General features: G+C 39.6%; 1 protein-coding gene across 1 annotated transcript; it reads left to right on the forward strand.

Annotated features, from left to right (window-relative positions):
* Positions 1 to 311: 311 nt before the first annotated feature.
* On the forward strand, positions 312 to 18,937 carry SNTN (sentan, cilia apical structure protein). Its single transcript, XM_045832021.1, is given in 4 exon segments — positions 312 to 424; positions 2,275 to 2,309; positions 16,843 to 16,982; positions 18,743 to 18,937. Coding segments are annotated over 4 exon segments (483 nt in total).
* Positions 18,938 to 20,980: the final 2,043 nt, after the last annotated feature.

Genomic DNA, 20,980 nt, shown 5'->3' on the forward strand with positions numbered 1-20,980 from the left:
GTGTCATGGTGTGATTAATTAATTAATTAATTTCAATCATTCTTTCTGATTATAAGCTGAGATCGAAGTCTATATCTGATTTTGCCTCACTGTTATGTCCCCATCCCCAATATATTGTAATGTGCCTGCTCCACAGTAGGCACTCAAATATTTGTTCAATGCAAGAATGGTTTAATGTGTATGTATAACAACAGTGGGTTAATCTCCTGTAAAAGTGCCATTGTATGCTTGTTATGAAGTAAATGACAATAGTAACAGTAGGCAAGTGACTGTTGTTTAGGAACGGCCAACACACAACAAGACAGCAAAGTATGTGAGACTGTATGCAAAGTACCCAGGAGCAAGCTCTGCACTTGGAAGGGGATCTCAATCCTTCTACAGTCCCAATGTCCACCTTAGCATCTAAGAAAATGCCCAAAAGTCAGTAGCATTTGGATCTCCTTTGTTGAGTTTCATTTGAGCTTTCAGGTGTATTTCCAAAAAGTTCATCTCAACAACTTCATATCCAAGATATTGCAGGTTCAGTGCCTGTTACCCACCCCAATACAGATTTTTAAAAAGACTCTTTTTTTTTTAAGAGAGAGGGGAAGACAGGAAGAAAGACATGGAGAGGAAAAACAATCGGTTGCCTCTCATATCTGCCCACCCAGGGACCAAATGCACAACCCAGGTATATGCTCCAATGGAGAATGGAACTAGTGACCTTTTGCTTTGCAGGATGATGCTCAACCAACTGCACCACTTCAGTCAGTAATCCAGTCTATCTTTAAATTGAATTTGAAAAATAAAGGGAATAAATTTTCACCTTTAATTGAAAACTGTAAAGGAGATACAATTAATTCAAATATCTCTGCTTGCTCTTGAAAAATATTTGTAAATCAAAATTGTTGGTGATATTAACTATACAACATATTCTTTTAAATTATACATGGCAGAGGAAGTTGTTTATATTATTCAAATATGCAAAATTATGACTAATAAATGAAATATATATTTTGTCGTGTAATTCCCTTTAGGGGGCCTACTTGAATTCAGAAAAAATTTTTGAACACTTAGCCCAGGGTGGGAGACATGGGACAATCTTCATAGGTTTGCTTTCAAGAGCCTCAGAAACTAATTGAGGAGGCCATGGCATACAAGTCATGTGGCAAGTGCACATTGCGTAAAGTGAAAAGATGGCACATCCTTTATCCTATGAAGGAGACAGTAATTTTCCAGAATTTCTAGAAAATCAAGAGGAGTTCCCTAAGAAGACCATAAAAGGTCCAGTATATTATAGAGTCCAGCTTCCTAGTTTGATAAGAAAAATGATCTCTTAACAAGTTGATGCCAAAACCAGATCTTGAACCTAAATGTTCCCTTTAAGGATATAATACAACCAAAGATATATGTTAAAGATATGACCAAGTTCTATTGTTCTTATTGGCTTTCTCAAAACCACTCAAGCCATCAGGGGCTGATATATCAAGCACACATTGATATGGTCTTTTTAAAGGAGTAAGAGTCATCTTCCCATTTCCCATCTGGCCTCTTTCTAATGTCCTCATATATCAGGTGAAATAACTTCCCAAATTGGAAATCTCATCATGTTATTCCCTTCCTTTCCAGTGCCCCTAGGGTAACAACCTGAGGTCTTCGTAAGGCTCAACCATGTTTTGGCTCTGGCTTATGACTGCAGCCTCACCTTCTACCAGTATCTCTTTCCTTCTCCAGGTTCCAGCCACACTTTATTTCCTTTGGCTCTTCACTAATACCACAGTGTCTCCCATGTCTGAGTCTCAGCTCACTCTGTTTCCTCTGCTCATAGCACTCTTTCTCCTTTTTCACCTTCTGATTCATTAGGCTCAAGTTTTTACTCTATACAAACATATCTGGACACAGGCTGATGGGGCTCATGGCTTCAACAAGTGGCTTCTAAATTATCTCTGATAATTTCTATCTTAATCAGTGGGGAATGGAAAAACCTGTGTAAGAGCTCATCTGAAAAGTGATTACTTCTCTTCTACCTCTTCTCCATTGGGATGGATTTAGTCACTGTTCACATAAATACCAAAAGACAAGGGTATGTGGGCCAGCCATTGTCAAGCACTTTACCTAACTGTGTCAAGGGAAGAAAGAATTTTAAAAGACAGATAAATGGTTGTTCCACCAGAATGCTCAGTGAATATTTATTGAACATAATTAATCTTTTAGCTGTTGTACTGCTCTACTTTAGATACTAATATCAATACCCAAACTCCCAGAATCATTATGTTTCTTTCATTTTGTTGGCAGCATTTCAATATCCAAACAACTGGCTTCAATAAAAGGTAAGGTGTGGGCGACTAAAATGTATGTTTCTTTTCTACTATGACAGTATGCCAAGAGTTAAAAATAACAGGACATTAGGGCATGCCAAAGATATAAGGGAACTGTGGATAAATCATCAAACATTCATGCTGTTCTTTTTAAAGATTTGGGAACTGAGATCCAGTGATAAGAATTAGCCCACCAAAACTTAGCCCATTAAAGGCCAAGTTATGATGGATCCCAATTCCTAAATCAGTGTGATTCCTATGGGCACCAGCTATCTCTCCATCGCTGGCATTCTCACTGAGTCCAGAGCAAGACAATTAACAACTAATTTGTGAATGTTCAGTGTAACTCCGGATACAATCAACCCCCAACTGCCCCTGTTGATTAAGGGAAAACAATGTGGCCAACTCCCAAAGTGTAAATATTTGTCCTCAGAATTCCATTTTTAGGAATACTATGCAGCAGAGAGAAAGAAGGAGCTCCTTCCTTTTGTGACAGCATGGATGAAACTGAAGCATTATGCTAAGTGAAATAAGCCAGGTGGTGAGGGACAAATACCATATGATCTCACCTTTAACTGGAACATAATCAACAAAAGAAAAAAGCAAATATAACTAGAGACACTAAAATTTAGAACAATCTGACAGTAACCAGAGGAAAGGAGGGAGGGAACAGTGGGGGGAAAGGGTTTTCAGGAATTACTATAAAGGATGCATGGACAAAACCAAGGGAGAGGGTGGAAGCGAGGGAAGAAAGTCAGTTTGGCTGGGGTGAGAGGGAGTGGTGGAGGGAAAATGCACACAACTGTAATTGAACAACAATAAAATAATTTTTTTAAATCATTTCATTTTTATAGGTAAAACATCTTTAAACTTAACACTATTGCTATGGCAATAAGAATATAAGGAAAAAAACACTCATATATTTAGATCATTATCTTACTGTAAAACATGTGACCTAGCATGTTTACAGAGAAACAGGCCCAGCTGGATATTACTATATGCAGTTATTTTTACTCATAGATGGCTAGTCAATGTCACCAAAGGAGACTCTCTTATTTTCATATAAACAAGTCTTCATCTTAATGAAAATTTATTTTTACACTATCACAACATGAGACCCATGATTTCTGTTTTATAATTTACACAATTTCAGGTATTTTTGATAATTTCTATGACAACATCATGTCCATGACATGATAAATATTCATAACATTTCTAATACTTCCTCCCTCTGAGAGGCTAAGGTGGGGATTGTAACCCTATCACCTTCGCTGCCCCCTACCCCACTCACAAACATACTCATTGTTATTAGTCCCAGACTCTACATTTGTGCCACATTTATTCCCATACCTTAAGAAAACACAGGGTCACCATGGCATATCTTCCTAGAATGTGTTTTATTCAATTGTAAATAATTTTAAATGTTATTCATTGATATCAGACATAAGTAGGTAGATCATGGAACAGAAATCAATATGAACCCACATTTTCTCTAGTTATATGGGCTTATGCCCTTGTCTCTTGAAGGGTGGGAATGGAGAATGAGAACATATTTGCCTTGAACATCCCAAGTCATTTTATAGTGGAAAAGTTTCGGATGTACTAGAGGATTGGATAAACTATTGAACTAGCAAGAAAAAGAGAGAGGTATAGTTTTTAATTCTGACATATACTACCCATGTGAACTCAAACTTTTCTCCTGTAGGTCTTCATTTCCAAAAATAATGAATATTACAAAAAGTTCTAAAATGAGGTGATTCTGATAGCTTGCTGTACTGAGAGTTGTGTTCCTATTAGAGTAAAGTTTCAGAAACTTACTTTATCAAAAGTTTCATGTTTAGGGTTCCGTGCTCCAGGGCAGGTGAGGAGAAAGAGGCAGAGCATTGTTCTGAAGTTTAAGCCAGCTTGGTTTAGCACACATATACTGAGTCCTACAACATGCCAGGTCCTGGGAATGAGCAAAGGTTAATAAGATGCACTAATTGTTCCAGGAAATGCAATCTAGAACTGCACTGTTCAATATGGTACCCACTAGCCACATGTAGATATCAAACACTTAAAGCATGGTCAGTTTGAACTGAAACATGCTATAAGTATAAAATATTCAATATATGTCAAATTTAGGAGATGGTAAAATAGAGTAATATATTTCAATCATCTGTACTGATCACATGTTAAAATGGTATTTTGTTAATTTAATGTTTCTTTTTTACGTTTTTGATGTGGCTACTAGAAAAGTTTAATTTATTATTATGGATCACATTACATTACTTTTGGACAGCACCATTCTAGAAGGTAATTCAGACAGATAAATGGTGTATTAGTGTGAGGTTGTGATAAGTTTATGTTTAGAGAAGTAAGAACAAAGGAGGGACATGTAGCCCAATGTCAGGGTTTGGGAAAGTGTCCTACAGAATAAAATGCTGGAGCCCTGGCTGGTATAGCTCAGTGGATTGAGCTTGGGCCTGCAAACCAAAGGGTCACTGGTTCAATTCCCAGTCAGGGCACATGCCTGGGTTCTGGGCCACATCCCCAGTGGGGGGGTATGGGAGAGACAACCACACATTGATGTTTATCCCCTTCTCCTTCCCATCCCCTCTCTCTAAAAGTAAATAAATAAAATATTTTTTAAAAAAGAATACGATGCCTGAAAAACAATACCTAGAGGCAATATGCATTATGGTGAATATGCATCATGGTGAGGAGCAAGACTGGCTGTGTGACCTTCAGCAAGCTACAAAACCTCTCTGTACCTCAGTTTTCCCATCTATAATGTAGGTATGATATTAAAACCTCCTCAAAGGGCTGATAGAAGATTTAAATGAGTTAACTTGTGTACATGCACTGCATAAGTGGTTGGCAAAGAGAATGAGCTTCATAATCATTCAACACTACTGTCTGCTAGAACCAAAGCTCAAGGAAATCAAGGATTCTTCTCTCGATATTGCTCAGTGCTCTAACCCCAAAATGAAGATAATGGGGCTTGGAAATCTACACTTCCTACTAAACTCTTTATTTTTTTTTTGAAATTTTATTTTCATAATATATTTTACTGATCATGCTATTACAGTTGTCCCAATTTTTCCCCTATTGCCTCCTCCACCTGGTTCCACCATTCCCTCCAGCAATCCCTCTGACCCCTTAGTTCATGTAAGTTCTTTGTCTTTTCCATTTCCTATACTGTTCTTAACACCCCCTGTCTGTTTTGTACCTACCAAAAATACTTATTCTTTAAAAAATACATTTAATTTATTATGCTATTAGAGTTGTCCCATTTTTTTCTCTCCCTCAATCCCCTCCACCTTGTATACCCCCTCCCACCATCTTTCCCCCAACTTAGTTCATGTCCATGAGGCAAACATATAAGTTCTTTGGCTTCTCCATTTCCTATAGTATTCTTAACCTCCCCCTGTCTATTGTGGGCCTACATATTATGCTTCTTATTCCCTGTACTTTTCCCCCATTCTCCCCACTCCACCTCCCCCCAGATAACCCTCCATGTGATCTTCATTTCTGTGATTCTGTTTCTGTTCTAGCTGTTTGCTTAGTTTATTTTTGTTTTTGTTTTTTAGGTTCAGCTATTGATAGTTGTGAGTGTTTTGTTATTTTACTGTTCATATTTTTTTTATCATCTTCTTTTTCTTAGGTAAGTCCCTTTAACATTTCATATAATAAGGGCATAGTGTTGATGAACTCCTTTAACTTGACCTTATCTGGGAAGCACTTTATCTGCCCTTCCTTTCTAAATGATAGTTTTGCTGGATAGAGTAATCTTGGATGAAGGTTCTTGCCTTTCATGACTTGGAATACTTCTTTCCAGCCCCTTCTTGCCTGAAAGATTTCTTTTGAGAAATCAGCTGATAGTATTATGGGAATTCCTTTGGAGGTAACTCTCTCCTTTTTTCTTGCTGCTTTTAAGATTCTTTTCTTATCTTTAATCATGGATAATATAATTATGATGTGCCTTGCTATGTCCTCCTTGGATCCAATTTCTTTGGGATTCTCTGGGCTTCCTGGAAGTCTATTTCCTTTGCCAGATGGAAAAAGTTCTACTTCATTATTTGTTGAATAAGTTATCAATTACTTGGTATTCTTCTTTTCCTTCTAGCACCCCTATGATTCAGATTTTGGAGCATTTGAAGTTGTCCCAGAGGTTCCCAAGTCTCTCCTCATTTTTTTGAATTCTTGTTTCTTCATTCTGTTCCAGTTGGATATTTATTTCTTCCTTTGGTTCCAAATCATTGATTTGAGTCCTGGTTTCCTCCCCTTCACTGTTGGTTCCCTGTATATTTCCCTTTATTTCACTTTGTATAGCCTTCATTTGTTCCTTCATTTTGCAACCAAAATCAATCATTTCTCTGAACATCCTGATTACCTGTATTTTGAACTCTGCATCTGACAGGTTATCTATCTTCTCATTGCTTAGTTCTTTTTCTAGAGTTTTGATCTGTTCTTTCCTTTGGGTCATATTTCTTTGTCTGGGTACACCTGTTACATTGTAAGGGGTGGAGCCTTAGTATTCACCAGGGCAGGGCAACTCTCTTTGCTGGGATGCAGCACTGTGTGTTAGGGAGGAGTCAGAGAGGGAACAATGCTGCTCACTCTGCTCTGTCCCTGTTTTCTGTCACTTCCTTCACTTCCCACAGGTGGACTGTGCCCTTTCCAGTGCTGATTCCCAGGTTGGTTGGTTTGTGTACATGCTAGGATCCTGTGGGCCTCTCTAGTGAACTCTCCTATGAGACTGGAAGTTTCTCCTGCCTTCAAAACCCACATTGGATTTTATAGCCAGAGGTTTTGAGTCTTTAGTTTCCTGATCAGTCAGCCCCTGCCTTGCCTGTGCAGTCTGCCACTTTGCCATGCATCCTCTTCACTATGGCTGTCCATCTCCATCTGTCCTACAGGTCTAGATGAAAGTTTAACTCCTTGGTTTTTGGAATTCCATGAAGTTTGATTTTCTGGCAGTTCTGGTTGGGGTTTTTTTTGGTTTGTTTATTTTTAAATTGGTTGTTATCCTTCTTTTGGTCATGCAAGGAAACAAAGCACTTCTACCTATGCCTCCATCTTCGCCGGAACTCCAGCAGCATATGCTATTTTATAGTCAGGAGAAAACACATGTTATGTTTAAAGGAATGGAGGAGATGGAAGAAAGCTGGCTATTCTTATGGATTCCCCATCTATAGAGCAATCAGACCTGTACTTCAACCAAGGGTTGGAAAATGTCTGGACTCCACAGCCTTTGTAGGGATACCCTTTCAAGCGGATAATCTAAAGTGGCAGATCTGCCCATGAGTTTTGAAGTCAGACAGACATTCAAATCTTTTCTCTGTCACTTCTGAGCAATGTGGTGTTGGGAACCGCCCTGACTGGTATCAGAAAACTGAAACCCCCGCCTAGGCTAGGCTAAGGGAACGCCCTTGGAACCGTGAGCCGGCAAGGAGACAAAAGCTTATCTTCCTGGCAGGAATGCTGTTTCTGCTGCTTTGTTCATAACTGAACCCCCCCAAAAAGCTTGGTCGGTTAGCCAAAGACGGGTAAGATTCCCCACGGGGGAACAACCCAAGCCAGGCACGATCACTTTTGGGAGGCCCCCCAAAAGAAGGACTTGGGGGGCTGCAGCAAAAGTGGGTGATGGACCCTCACTCCTCGGCTTTGACAAAGTCTGAGTTCTCAGCGTCCGGAAGAAAATCTCCTTATCTCTCGGTGGCCTTAGTTCCCGCGCTCCACCTAAGCCTGCAACAATGACGGGGAAGTACAGCTCGGTACTGGGAAGTGCGGATTTCCCGGGGTGATCAGGCCTAAGGAAGAACATGTAAATTACTGTGAAACCTTCTTTGTTTAAGAACGCTCTCAGTTGAATGAGGAGGGTCTTAGGAGGAAGCTAGTTTGTTCCTCAGCCTTACAGCTCTTTGACCCCCAACTCAATAGACCGGCAGAGTTCTTTGTTTTATATATTCCTTACTTCCCCTAATGAGTATTGTACGTTACCTGAGTTATTATGCAAAATGAGCCTAATAAAAGCAGGTATGGACGGTAAATCAGCGCGCTCCCCACTAGAGGGGGGTGGCCATTTCTGTCCCTACTTCCCCACAGAAACTAGTTTGTCTCTGTGCATGTTTTTTTCTCGCGTGTTTATCGTCGAGCCATCCACAGCGTTCCGTGGTCACTGCTGGCCGGTGACCCACGCGCAACAGCTGGCGCCCAAACGTGGGGCAGCGATTCGGGACCACAGAGGTGGGACCCCGTTCGAGACCACTTGGAACCAGCGGCTACGAGCCGTCGCTGTGGACAACGCATCAACTTCGGGTGGATTTGCGCGCTAACAGCCCAGGTAAGGGCCAACGACCCCGAACTCTTTCTCGGGCTTGTCGTGGGATGCGTTGAATTTTCAGGGAAGTAGGTCTTTCTTTTCTAGGTCGTTTCTCTCTTCGCGACCGCCTATAATTGGGTAAATAGTAATTTAATTCTCAAGTTTGAAAAAAACAAACGATTTGCCTTGAAAAAAAGTAATCAGGTGATTTATTTTGGCCAATTAAAAGTAAATAAAAGTAAGCTTTTTTCTTTAAAAAAAAAGGAAGGAAGGTAAACACGGGTTGTAACTTATCTAAAGGGCAGAAATCTTTTCTGCGTATATTACAAGAAGTTCTTAAAGAAGCAAAGTATAAGAAAGAAAAGCATTTGGTTCAGCTTTTGCAATCTATAAGAAAATATTGTCCTTCATTTCCTGGTAGAGGGACGTTAGACATTGATGTTTGAAAAAAAGTGGGTGAAAGGTTGAAATCTTTGCAAAACAGTGGTATATCTATTGGTGCACACACCTTTGTAACCTGGAGGCTTGTCAGGGATTCTCTCGAGTTCATTTGGGCAAAGAAAACAGAGCTAGATGATGATGAATCTGATTCTGACAGTGAAACGGTGTGCAAATTGAGTGAGCAGATCACGGAGGCCCCACCTTCACCCCCACAGAGAAGGATGGATTTTGCTCTGTATCTGCTCTGAAAAGGAAATTGAGGATTCCAGGGAAGGTTGAAACTTCACACTCTAGGAATGTAAATGGGAAACTGTAAAGATAAATAGAAAAGTAAAGGTTTTAGGAAAGAAGTTATGTGATGTTAGTTAATAATTGAAGGTATAAGGCATGGAAATGCAATCTTGGTGAATATCAGAAGGGGTATGAAAGACAGATTAGAAGGTTTGTGAATGTTTCAGAAAGTCTGTGGAAGTAAACGTTTTAAGAAAGAATTATGTGGTGTGTGTTAGTAATTGAAGGTATAAGACATGGAGATGCAATCTTGGTGGATATCAGAAAGTGTATGAAAAAGAATAGAGAGTTTGTGAATGTTGCAGAAGGTCTGTGGAAGTGAAAGTTTTAAGAAGCCTGGTAGATAGCAGAAGGAAAAGGATTTTCCTTCACACTTTATATTTTTCTCCCTACCTGATCCCTCCAGAATTTGGCATTCTAAAGGAGTGAATGATGACATAAGGTCTCTTTGCATAAATCTAACAAGATCAGTCGTTAATAGTGGTTATGATTTAATTGTGCCTTCCAACTCTTTCCAAATCTGTTATCTCCAGAATATGACCAGAAAAATGAATGAATCCAAATGGCATTATAGCATTTAACAATGCACTGCTCTCCTTATGAGTCCGACAGTTTGTTAACACCTGGTTGCACTTATGGTTTAATCAATGCTACTTTAGAATTAGTCCAACAGGCTCAAATAGATCAGGAGATCCTGATCCGCCTTTCTGCAGTTGAATCAGCACTGGACTGGATTGGCAAACGCCAGGACGCTCTCGTGACTTGTCAGCACCTAACCTGTGACCCTAGTTTCTCCAGACTGTGCGTCACACCGCTACAATGGAATTCCAGCCAACATACTTGGACTGATATACAACATCGCTTGAGGGGAGCTTTCTCCACTAACTTAAAAGGACAAATTGATAAATTGCAGTTGGAGTTACATCATCAGCTGCAGGACATTCAACGTTTAACCAAACAGGACATTTTTCGAGCCCTTAATGAAAATATTAATTGGCTGAATCCTAAAACATGGTTTGATGGAATTAATTTGAGAATTTGGGTTTTTGGAGCTGCTGGTTGTTTACTGATTGTGATATTGATTTGTGTACTTCGGTGTATTTGCAAATTGTTTTCCCAGGGTCGTGTCAGAGACCAGCAGGTAGCCACCTTTATGGAACCCTTAGCAGTCCTAACTGAAAACAAGGGAGAAGGTATGAGAAACCACTCTGGCAGGCGTAAAATTAAAACTCAACACCCACGTAAGAAAGTAGGTGATGAGTCGGTGCGCAGAACTGCACCTGTTAAGAAATCCTCTCGTAAGAAGTCAGGCTTGCATTATGCTCAAACTGCCTTGTAATTTGCCTTTCCTGATATCTATGTAATTTCTCTCAAAGATTGAAATGTAATCAGACCTATTACTTTTGTTTTTTCCCTTAATATGTTTTCTTGCACTGAATTTAGAAATTTAGGTATTCACCACCCATAGAATTTAGTTTCTGCTTTATATTTCTATTATTGCCTTATGATGTATGTAGATGTTGCTTTTCTTCTGATTTGCATTCGAAAACAGCAAAAGTAGGTTTCACAGGCTTAACGACCACAATTGATTTTTAAAAAAACTAAAAAAGGGGGATATGTTGGGAACCGCCCTGACTGGTATCAGAAAACTGAAACCCCCGCCTAGGCTAGGCTAAGGGAACGCCCTTGGAACCGTGAGCCGGCAAGGAGACAAAAGCTTATCTTCCTGGCAGGAATGCTGTTTCTGCTGCTTTGTTCATAACTGAACCCCCAAAAAGCTTGGTCGGTTAGCCAAAGACGGGTAAGATTCCCCACGGGGGGAACAACCCAAGCCAGGCACGATCACTTTGGGAGGCCCCCCCAAAAGAAGGACTTGGGGGGCTGCAGCAAAAGTGGGGTGATGGACCCTCACTCCTCGGCTTTGACAAAGTCTGAGTTCTCAGCGTCCGGAAGAAAATCTCCTTATCTCTCGGTGGCCTTAGTTCCCGCGCTCCACCTAAGCCTGCAACAATGACGGGGAAGTACAGCTCGGTACTGGGAAGTGCGGATTTCCCGGGGTGATCAGGCCTAAGGAAGAACATGTAAATTACTGTGAAACCTTCTTTGTTTAAGAACGCTCTCAGTTGAATGAGGAGGGTCTTAGGAGGAAGCTAGTTTGTTCCTCAGCCTTACAGCTCTTTGACCCCCCAACTCAATAGACCGGCAGAGTTCTTTGTTTTATATATTCCTTACTTCCCCTAATGAGTATTGTACGTTACCTGAGTTATTATGCAAAATGAGCCTAATAAAAGCAGGTATGGACGGTAAATCAGCGCGCTCCCCACTAGGGGGGGTGGCCATTTCGTCCCTACTTCCCCACAGAAACTAGTTTGTCTCTGTGCATGTGTGTTTTTTCTCGCGTATTGTCGAGCCATCCACAGTGTGCCGTGGTCACTGCTAGCCGGTGACCCACGCGCAACAATGTGGTCTTAAAATTCTTAATCTCTCCATATGTCAATTTCCAATGTGTGAAACTGAGGTACAAACAGTGCCTACCGCTCTGGGTTTTACTAAGCATTAAATAAGATTATGTTTGTAAACAACCTGGCACATAGTAAGCAAGGAAGTGTCTATAATTATTTGCAAGCTCACTTGCAAGCTTGGAAATTCACTCCTTCCTCTCCAGAAGAGCACAACCAGCAGGACCAGAGACTACTGTCCCCCAGGAGAAGTCTCAGACCCGGTAAAGCAGTTTTTATACTAAGCTCTCTTTCTAATTAAGAGAAGCTCTCTTTCATTAAGAAGTCAACTGGTCAAAATTATAGAAGCAATATTTACTTCCTAAGGAATTAAAGTATTTCCTCTAAGCAATTTGCTTTTTAAAGACAGCTATTTATAAACAGAGATTAACGTTAGCCATTTAAATTCATAGTTACCACCATATAGCACCCCACCACTTCAAATACACACATTCCAGGAAAGGAGGACATGAGCTAAAAGAAACATGCCCATCTCCCTGTATGTTGATGAGCAGGAAAATCTTGAATAATTTAGGAATATTCCATTTTTAATTCAGGTTTCCAGGTATGGCAGAGGTAAAGTGATGGGGGAAAAAGAGATAAAAATAGAATTATGAAAGCAGGGGATTTTCTAAAGCTGGGCTTTTAGGCTAGATGGAGGGTCAGCCACTGGGCACACAGGTGGAATCAGGAAACATAAGGCACAAGCCAAAGGCCATGGTGAGACTGAGCATCAGAAACCAAGGAAGAAATCAAGGAGTAGGACATTCATTTGTGAAGTACCTAGTATGAGCCACACAAAAAAAAAGACAGGCAAAAAAAAATATCGCTGTCTTCATGAGCCTTATGTTTTCAACATGGATCCAAATTCAGGTTCTGTCACTTACTAGCATTGTGTCCTCAGAAGGATCATCTCCTTTCATCACTGATAAAATGCTATAATGCTGGAGAAACAAACAAGGTTTATGGACTGGAAGAATTAGTGTAGTAAAGACATCAATTTTACCTATATTGCTTCCTAGGTTTAATGCAATTTCCATAAAATTTAAGGGTTTTTTTAAGAGTTGAGCTTATCTTAAAATTTATATGGAAAGAGAAAGGTGCTAGAATAGCCAAAATAATTTTGAGAAAAAATAAAGTGTCAGGAATCACTCTTTCTAATATTAAGACTTACTATATAGCTACAGGAATCAGAACACTGTGACAAAGGGTAAGACACATAGGTCAATGAAACAGAAGAGGGGACCCAGAAATTGACTGACATAAGTATGCTCAACTGATTTTTGACAAAGAGGCAAAAGCAATTCAATGAAGAAAGGACAGAGTTTTCAACAGTTGGTGCTGGAGGAGTTGGTCATCCACAGGTAAAAAAACGAACCTCAACCTAACTCCCACACACTATACAGAAATTAACTCAAGTGGATCATGGATTAAAATGTAAAACATTAAGTTATAAAACTGTTTATTATGCATAGGACAAATTTTTAATAAGAGAATAAATTGTTAAGCTATACTTTATAAAAATTGAAAACATTTCTTCCACAGAACAGACCATTGAGAAAAATAAAAAGGCAATTTACAGACTGAGAGACAATATTTGCAAATCACAGATCCTATAAAAGACTTGAATCTTATTAATAGATACATAACTCTCAAGCCTCAAAAATTGTTTTAAATTCAGTTATAAAATTGGCAAAATCCATGAACAGAACTGAGCAGACGTTTCACCAAGGAAGATATACAGATGGCAACTAAGCACATGCAAAGCTATCTAGCATCATTAGCTAGTAGGATATACAAATTAAAACCACATTGAAACGCTATCACATACCAACAGGATGACTAATAAACAGTGACAGTACAAAGGCTGAAAAGGATGGAGAAAAAACTAGATCTCTTACACATGGCTGATGGCACTGTAAAACGGTACATTTACTGTAAAAAACAGCTTGTAGTTTCTTAAAGAAAAACTGGGCTTATCATATGACCCAGTAATTATACTCTTGGGGATTTATTCCAAAGAAAACAAAAACTATGTTTTGTATAGTAACTTGTACACAAATGTTCCTACAAGCTTGATTTGTAATAGCCAAAACTATAAAGCATTCAAATGTCCCTCAAAGGTGAATGGTTAAACAAACTATGGTACATTTATATCATAAACCACTATGTTAAATGGTATAATGATTCCTATGGGTATTATGAAAATTAAAGGTACTGTACAAGTTATTAAAGTATGTCATACACAGTAAATGCACAGTATATTGCAGGTCCAACTTTCTATCCAAACCAGGTTGCTGCATACACACATGTCTTCAACTTGCTTTAGCTTGGAGCAAATAAATGAGAACTTCTGAGTGAGGATCAAAGAGAAGAGTAATCCATTTGTAACATCACGAAGTCCAAATGATCCTAGCTTCAGGCTAAATGGTATGGGAAAATAGCCTGGGGGAATGGAGCGGGCTATTTCCTCAATGACAGGAGAGATGCCAACACATTGACTAGAATACTGGGCAGATTTTTTAAAAGATTTTTTATCAATATTCTATTACAGTTGTACCAGTTTTTCCCCCTTTGCCCTAGTCTGCCCATCCCACCCCCCGCTCCCACAGTCAATTCCCACACTGTTGTCCATGTCTGTGGGTCATTCATACATGCTCTTTAGTCTCTTCCTTCTCTCCAAGACTATCAACCTCCCCACTTTACTCAGGTCACTGTCACTCTATTCTATTCCATTCTTGTGGTTCTATTTTGTTTGTCAGCAGATGCTTATAGACACAAAAAATGTAACAGCACCATTTAGCTTGATTCCTGCTCAGAGATACAGTAAAAACTGAGAAAGCCCACATACTTCCTCCTTCATCAATTTCTTTTAACTCTTGTTCTTTCCTTTCGCCTTTAATTGAAAAAAAAAATAGATAGTTAAAACTTATCAATGTTTTTTCTCTACACTTTAAAGAAAATCTTGGTTTCCTTCCATGGTCTATGATCAGCATCTTCTAACCCTGCCTACCTTTCCCAATCAAACCCCTTCCAGCTTCTAGACTGTAGCCATAACCATCTCATCTCAACTGCTCCAACTGATCTGAGATCCCTGATCTGAGCCTTTGCACTTATTGCTCTCTGAGCCTGGGATGCTCTACACAACCTTAACCCCAGTGTGACCCCATATTCTCACCAAACAGGCTTCTTCTCATCCTATGGGTCTTAGTTAAAATATTAATACCTCACAAAGAACTCCAAGACCAGCTATCTAAGTCACTTTTCTCCTAATAAGTAATTTTTTTTCTGTTTCTGGACCTTCTTTGCCTCATACATCACAAGTCACAAATATGCATATTACCTATGTCTATGGAGAAATAATTATCAAAAATATATAACACATATATATGTATACATAGTTCCTCCTGGTTCTTATTTATATCTCCACTAGACTGCAAGATATATAGGGCAGAGTCCACAGCTGGTTGTGTCACCTCCATGTCTTAAGTCCTTTAAGGGAGTACCAAGAGCACAGTAACTGCTCAGTACAAGTTACATTATTCTGACTGATCAGCAGCCTTTGAATGGACAATTATTGCACACAACATAGGCTGAAAGCTGTGGGGTTTCTTTTTCTTTTTTTATTCTTATTTATTTATTTATTCAACAGCATTAGCACCTGGCATCTGTGTTGATCCTGGGAATATAATGATAAATAAATGCATGATCCCTGGCCCCATGGAGTATGCATTCCAGCTGGGGAGAAAGCCAGTTAAACACCCAATAACTGTAATGTAAATTCTATAATAGGGACTGTATTAGGGACTCAGAGAGGAGAGAGCTTAAGAATGGTCTGATGTGGAGCCTGGCTCCTGGGGTCTGCAATATTGTGGATAGGGGAAAGACATTCACAAGGACTACCGAGTCCTGTGGAGGAAAAGGGCAAGCGGCTTCCCTCTCAAGGGGAGAAAAAAGCCGTGGCCTCCATCACCATGACAGGCCTTTATTTCTCTTGCTGGTCACATTACATGATGGTCCTCATTTACTATGCACAGGTTGGCTTTTGGTGGTTACGTTTTACAGAAAACAGTGGAGCCGATGTGGCTAATCACATCACAGAAGAGGGATATTTGCAAATGAAAAGGGAAGAGTAGTTGGACCAGTTACACTTATCCTTGGTAGGTTTAGCATGGATTTTAGGAAGTTACAGTAAGCACTTGCTATCTCAATTCAGCGTGAGGAAGTTTTTAGTAAAAAGCAAGTCTCAAAGCAACCCAGGTACAATGCAGGCCTGATTTCCCACAGGAGAACCTATCCATGGGTGTGGGTCCTGTGTATCTCCGAGTGGGAGCTGGGCCCTGACCATGCAGAATGGTCTCCTACAATGGTCTTCAATCTACCTTGTGCAGTTCTTGATGTTGCTACCCACTGGAAAGAAATGAGTTAGTACTGACCTTTCAAGAAATTTAAACCAGAGAAACTAGCTGAGAGATCACTGTGATTGAGGCAGTGAGTCAAAGAGATTGCTTATCTATCATGACATCAAAGAGCTTGTTCTGCATGTCATTCTGCTTTATCACACTGGGCTGGGGTGATGATCTGTCTGACAAGCAATATTAACTCCACAAGAATAGGACTCTGTTTTATTCAATGAGGTATCCTCAGTGCCAGGGACTGAGCTTAGCCCACAGGATGTGCTCCATAAATATTTTACAGATCAGAAAACTCAAACGTAGAGAGATGAGGTTTTTTTCTTAGGTCACATGGCAAGCAGGTGGTAAATCTCATTCTAATTCTACCAATTCTATTACTCCTGAAAAAATTTTGTTTCCATTGCTTAAAGGTACAGGATCAAACTCTTCCATGTCCCACTCTCAGTAGGGGACAAATGGCCCAAGAACAGGGCCAGGTTGACATATACTTTCTAATCCCATTCCCCTCAGTTCCCACGGAGGATATAATTCCATGTTTGGAGAAAGATTACTTCTAATTTAGGCTATATCATTGTGTATGTCTTCTCCCACAGCTCTCAGGAAGGGCTCAGATCTGGAAAATGCTATTGCCATCACTGCTCTGATTTTCAGAAATTCTTCTGACCCTGATGGTAAACTTGAAAAAGCTACTGCCAAAAATCTGGTACAAACCTAATTTAAGAATTTCACAGAGGTAGAAAAATAACAGGTGCCACACCATAATGACTCGTCCAAAGAACCTATAGCTCCAGCTCAAGGACCCACCATGTTGATTTATTCACCAAATATTTATTGAACACCTACCATATGTCATGAGGTGAATTGAGCACTGAGCTTAATACAGTGAAAAACTAACAGTCCAGCAGTCTAGAGAGATATGCTAAAAAGTAATTAGAAAAAGGATGATGAAATAGTAAGTATGCATGAAAGAATAAAATAGAGGTACTATCTTGGTGTGGGTAGTCAAAGAAGGGCTCCTAGAAAATTAAGGTATAGCTGAGATCTAAAGAATGAGCAAGAGTTACAAGTCAAGGTGGTGGGGTGAGGATGATAGCATTCTAAGGTGTGGAAATGGCAGATGCAATGTCATAAAGCATGTCAGAGACCTATGAGAGCCAGTAAGTCATTGGTGAGAAAGGGGAAGAAAGTAGGAAGCAATATGCAATGAGTTTGGGGAGGTGGAGAAAAGCCAAATGTCACACAGGCATAACCTGAGGGCAGAATGAAGCCAGAAATGGTTTCTAAGTCCAGGGAGAATAAATTACACCAACTGCAGATCAGACTGGGATAGCGGTGGGGGTGAGACATGAAAGAATGGAGTGACTGTGGGGAAGCAATCCAAAGGGAAGCTGATATGATGGTTTGGACTAGGGTGGTGAATATGAGAAACATTTGGAAGGTGGAATGAACAGAATTTGATCATTGATTGGCTGTGAGGTTAAAGGATAGGAGCAGAAAATTGTGATATTTCAGTTTGACTTTGGGAAAAAAAAATGGGTGGTAGTCCCATTCTCAGAGAAGAGAAAGACTGAAGAATCAGAATATTTGAAGTAAGGTTGGGGTGGGGAGGAGACAATGAATTCCATTAGAATGTGTCAGTTTTAAGATACATAGCATTCAGCTCTCTTGGAGGGATTGGGAGTCCTCTTTTGGCCCTCACTGGTAGATGTGATCTCTTGAGGAGAATGAGCCTAGAGAAGCAATAATGGTCAAAGACTGTAGAGGAATGTATCATCATTCCTAACATGCCTCAATCCTTGCTGTGATGGGGTTTTTTTGCAGCTAGCACATGGCTGAGCATTTGGGGTTGAGCTAAATGCAAACATAGCTCAGTATAACAGCAAATCAAGTGACCTTAAAGTTTTCAATTTGGAAGATATCTCACAAGCTGTGGTCGAAAACTGAAAAGCCTCTCCATTTATGTACTATTTATATGTTTTCCTTCAATTCATTTATGAGGACTATGCACTTGGATTTGATTTGTGTTCAAACTAAATGCTCAACAATCTTCCAAAGCACATATTTTTCTTTAGGATATTTTATTCCATATTTCTGGATAATCTAATTGTTCAGTGGAACACATGCTGTATAAATCCCAAAGAGATTATGTTTAAAAAATCTGAAACAGTAACACTATCTGTGTTTGTAGAGAGGCAGGATGACTTAACAGTTAAAAGTGGGTTAAGTAGCCAAGGCCATGTATGGCTCCAAACCAGTAGCTGCCTAGCTTGTGACTTAAATCTTGCTGAGTATATGATACTGCACCTATTCAATAGGGATAATGATAATACATATTCAATACGGCTACTGCAAAGATTCAATGAGATAGCCCACAAAAAGATATAACACGGTGCTCGTCTAGTAGCACTGGTAGCAACTGGACATGTTACATTAGTTAATAACAAGTTTATTATAGCTAATTATCTATAAAACCCAGTTGGCACAATAAATTAGGTTCATGCTTTTTCTTTATTCTTACGGGGATGAGAAACCAACCCAAAATACAAAGACCTTCTCTCTGAACTTGATGAGCATACAGAAAATAAGTTTGATTTTGAGGATTCCATGATCTTACTATTAAACATCACTGTAATATCAGATTTGCTACAAAATATATGGAATGTAAAAATGACAAATAAACAGCTTTAACTATGCAGTTAGGCAAAATAATGACCAAAGACAGTGTTAAATAATTAAAGATTGTTTCCCTTTTTTTTTTTCAATTAATTGATATCCTGACATGCATCTGGGATAGCATGGCTGGTTCTGATTGCTAATACTCAGACCTAATATAACTCCAAACTCCACACATACTCTTCAGGAATTTCTGAATAATATGATCTCTTGCTGTTTCACAACATAAAAGATTTATACCATTGAATATCACATTACTCTTGCTGAGTCGATAGTAACAGAGCACTTTCCTTATCATCAGTGAATTGCTCATCATTTGTCCATTAAGCAACATTTGCTGAGCAACTGCTCCATGGAACTGCTGAGGATGCAGTAATGAACCAGCAGACCATCTCTGCCCTCACACATGTCTGGGAAAGTGTAACATTGGAGATGAACACTGATCAATGTATTAGTCAATTGCATATGCAGTATAATTATAATGGTGATAAGGGATACAGGATGCTAAAAGTAATGTTTCCACCTGACCTGGTCTCAAAAGTCAAAGAAGCTTTACTGACAATCTGCAAAAGACAAAATTATGGGGGGAAAACAAAACAGATCAGTGGTCGCCAGTGCTGTGAGTGGTCAGTAGAGTTTTCCACATGAGAGAACTTTTAGTGAGTGATGGAAATGTTTTGTATCGTATTGTGGTGGTAGTTTCATGACTACATGCATTTGTCAAACTCTTAAAACTGTGCTCTAAAAATGGTGAATTTTATTGTATGTGAGTTATTCTTTTTTTCTTTTTCTTTATATATATATTTTTATTGATTATGCTATTACAGTTGTTCCATTTCCCCCCTTGACTCCCCTGACCCTATACACCCTCTACCACCCACTTCCCCCCATTTAGTTCATGTCCATGTGTCATACGTATAAGTTCTTTAGCTTCTACATTTCCCATACAATTCTTACCCTCACCCTGTCTATTTTCTACCTACAATCTATGCTACTTATTCTCTGTACCTTTTCCCCCTCTCTCCTCCTCCCACTCCCCTGTTGCTAACCCTCCATGTGATCTCTATTTCTGTGGTTCTGTTCCTGTTCTAGTTGTTTGCTTGGTTTCTTTTGGTTTTGCTTTAGGTGTGGTTGTTCATAATTGTGAGTTTGCTGTCCTTTTACTATACGTGTTTTTTCTTTATCTTCTTTTCTTAGATAAGTCCCTTTAACATTTCATAAAATAAGGGCTTGGTGGTGATGAACTCCTTTAACTTGACCTTATCTGGGAAGCACTTTATCTGCCCTTCCATTCTAAATGAGAGCTTTGCTGGATAGAGCAATCTGGGATGTAGGTCCTTGTCTTTCATGACTTGGAATATTTCTTTCCAGCCCCTTCTTGCCTGTAAGGTCTCTTTGGAGAAATCAGCTGACAGTCTGATGGGAACTCCTTTGTAGGTGACTGTCTCCTTATCTCTTGCTGCTTCTAGGATTCTCTCCTTCATTTTTACCTTGGCTAATGTAATTATGGTGTGCCTTGGTGTGTTTCTTCTTGGGTCCAACTTCTTTGGGGCTCTCTGAGCTTCCTGGATTTCTTTGAAGTCTATTCCCTTTGCAAGATTGGGGAAGTTCTCCTTTATTATTTGTTCAAATAACTTTTCCACTTGTTGCTTTTCCTCTTCCCCTTCTGGTACCCCTATAATTCGGATGTTGGAACATTTAAAAATGTCCTGGAGGCTCCTAAGCCTTTCCTCGTTTTTTTTGAATTCTTATTTCTTCATGTTTTCCTGCTTGGTTGTTTTTTGCTTCCTTCTGGCCCACTCTATTATTTTGAGACCCAGTTTCCTTCCCATCCCTATTGGCTCTCCGTGCATCTTCCTTCATCTCTTTTATGGTAACCTGCATTTTTTCATCTAATTTGCACCCAAAATCAACCAATTCTGTGAGCTTCCTGATCACCAGTGTTTTGAACTGTGCATCTGATAGATTGGCTATTTCTTGGTTGCTCAAAAGGATGAGTTCTGGGGCACTGATTTGTTCTTCTATTTGAGCCATCGCTCTCTCTTCCCCCTCCCCTCT

Source organism: Phyllostomus hastatus, unplaced genomic scaffold (genome assembly GCF_019186645.2).
Source record: "Phyllostomus hastatus isolate PE091 unplaced genomic scaffold, TTU_PhHast_1.1 phas_contig_16, whole genome shotgun sequence".
NCBI lineage: Eukaryota > Metazoa > Chordata > Mammalia > Chiroptera > Phyllostomidae > Phyllostomus > Phyllostomus hastatus.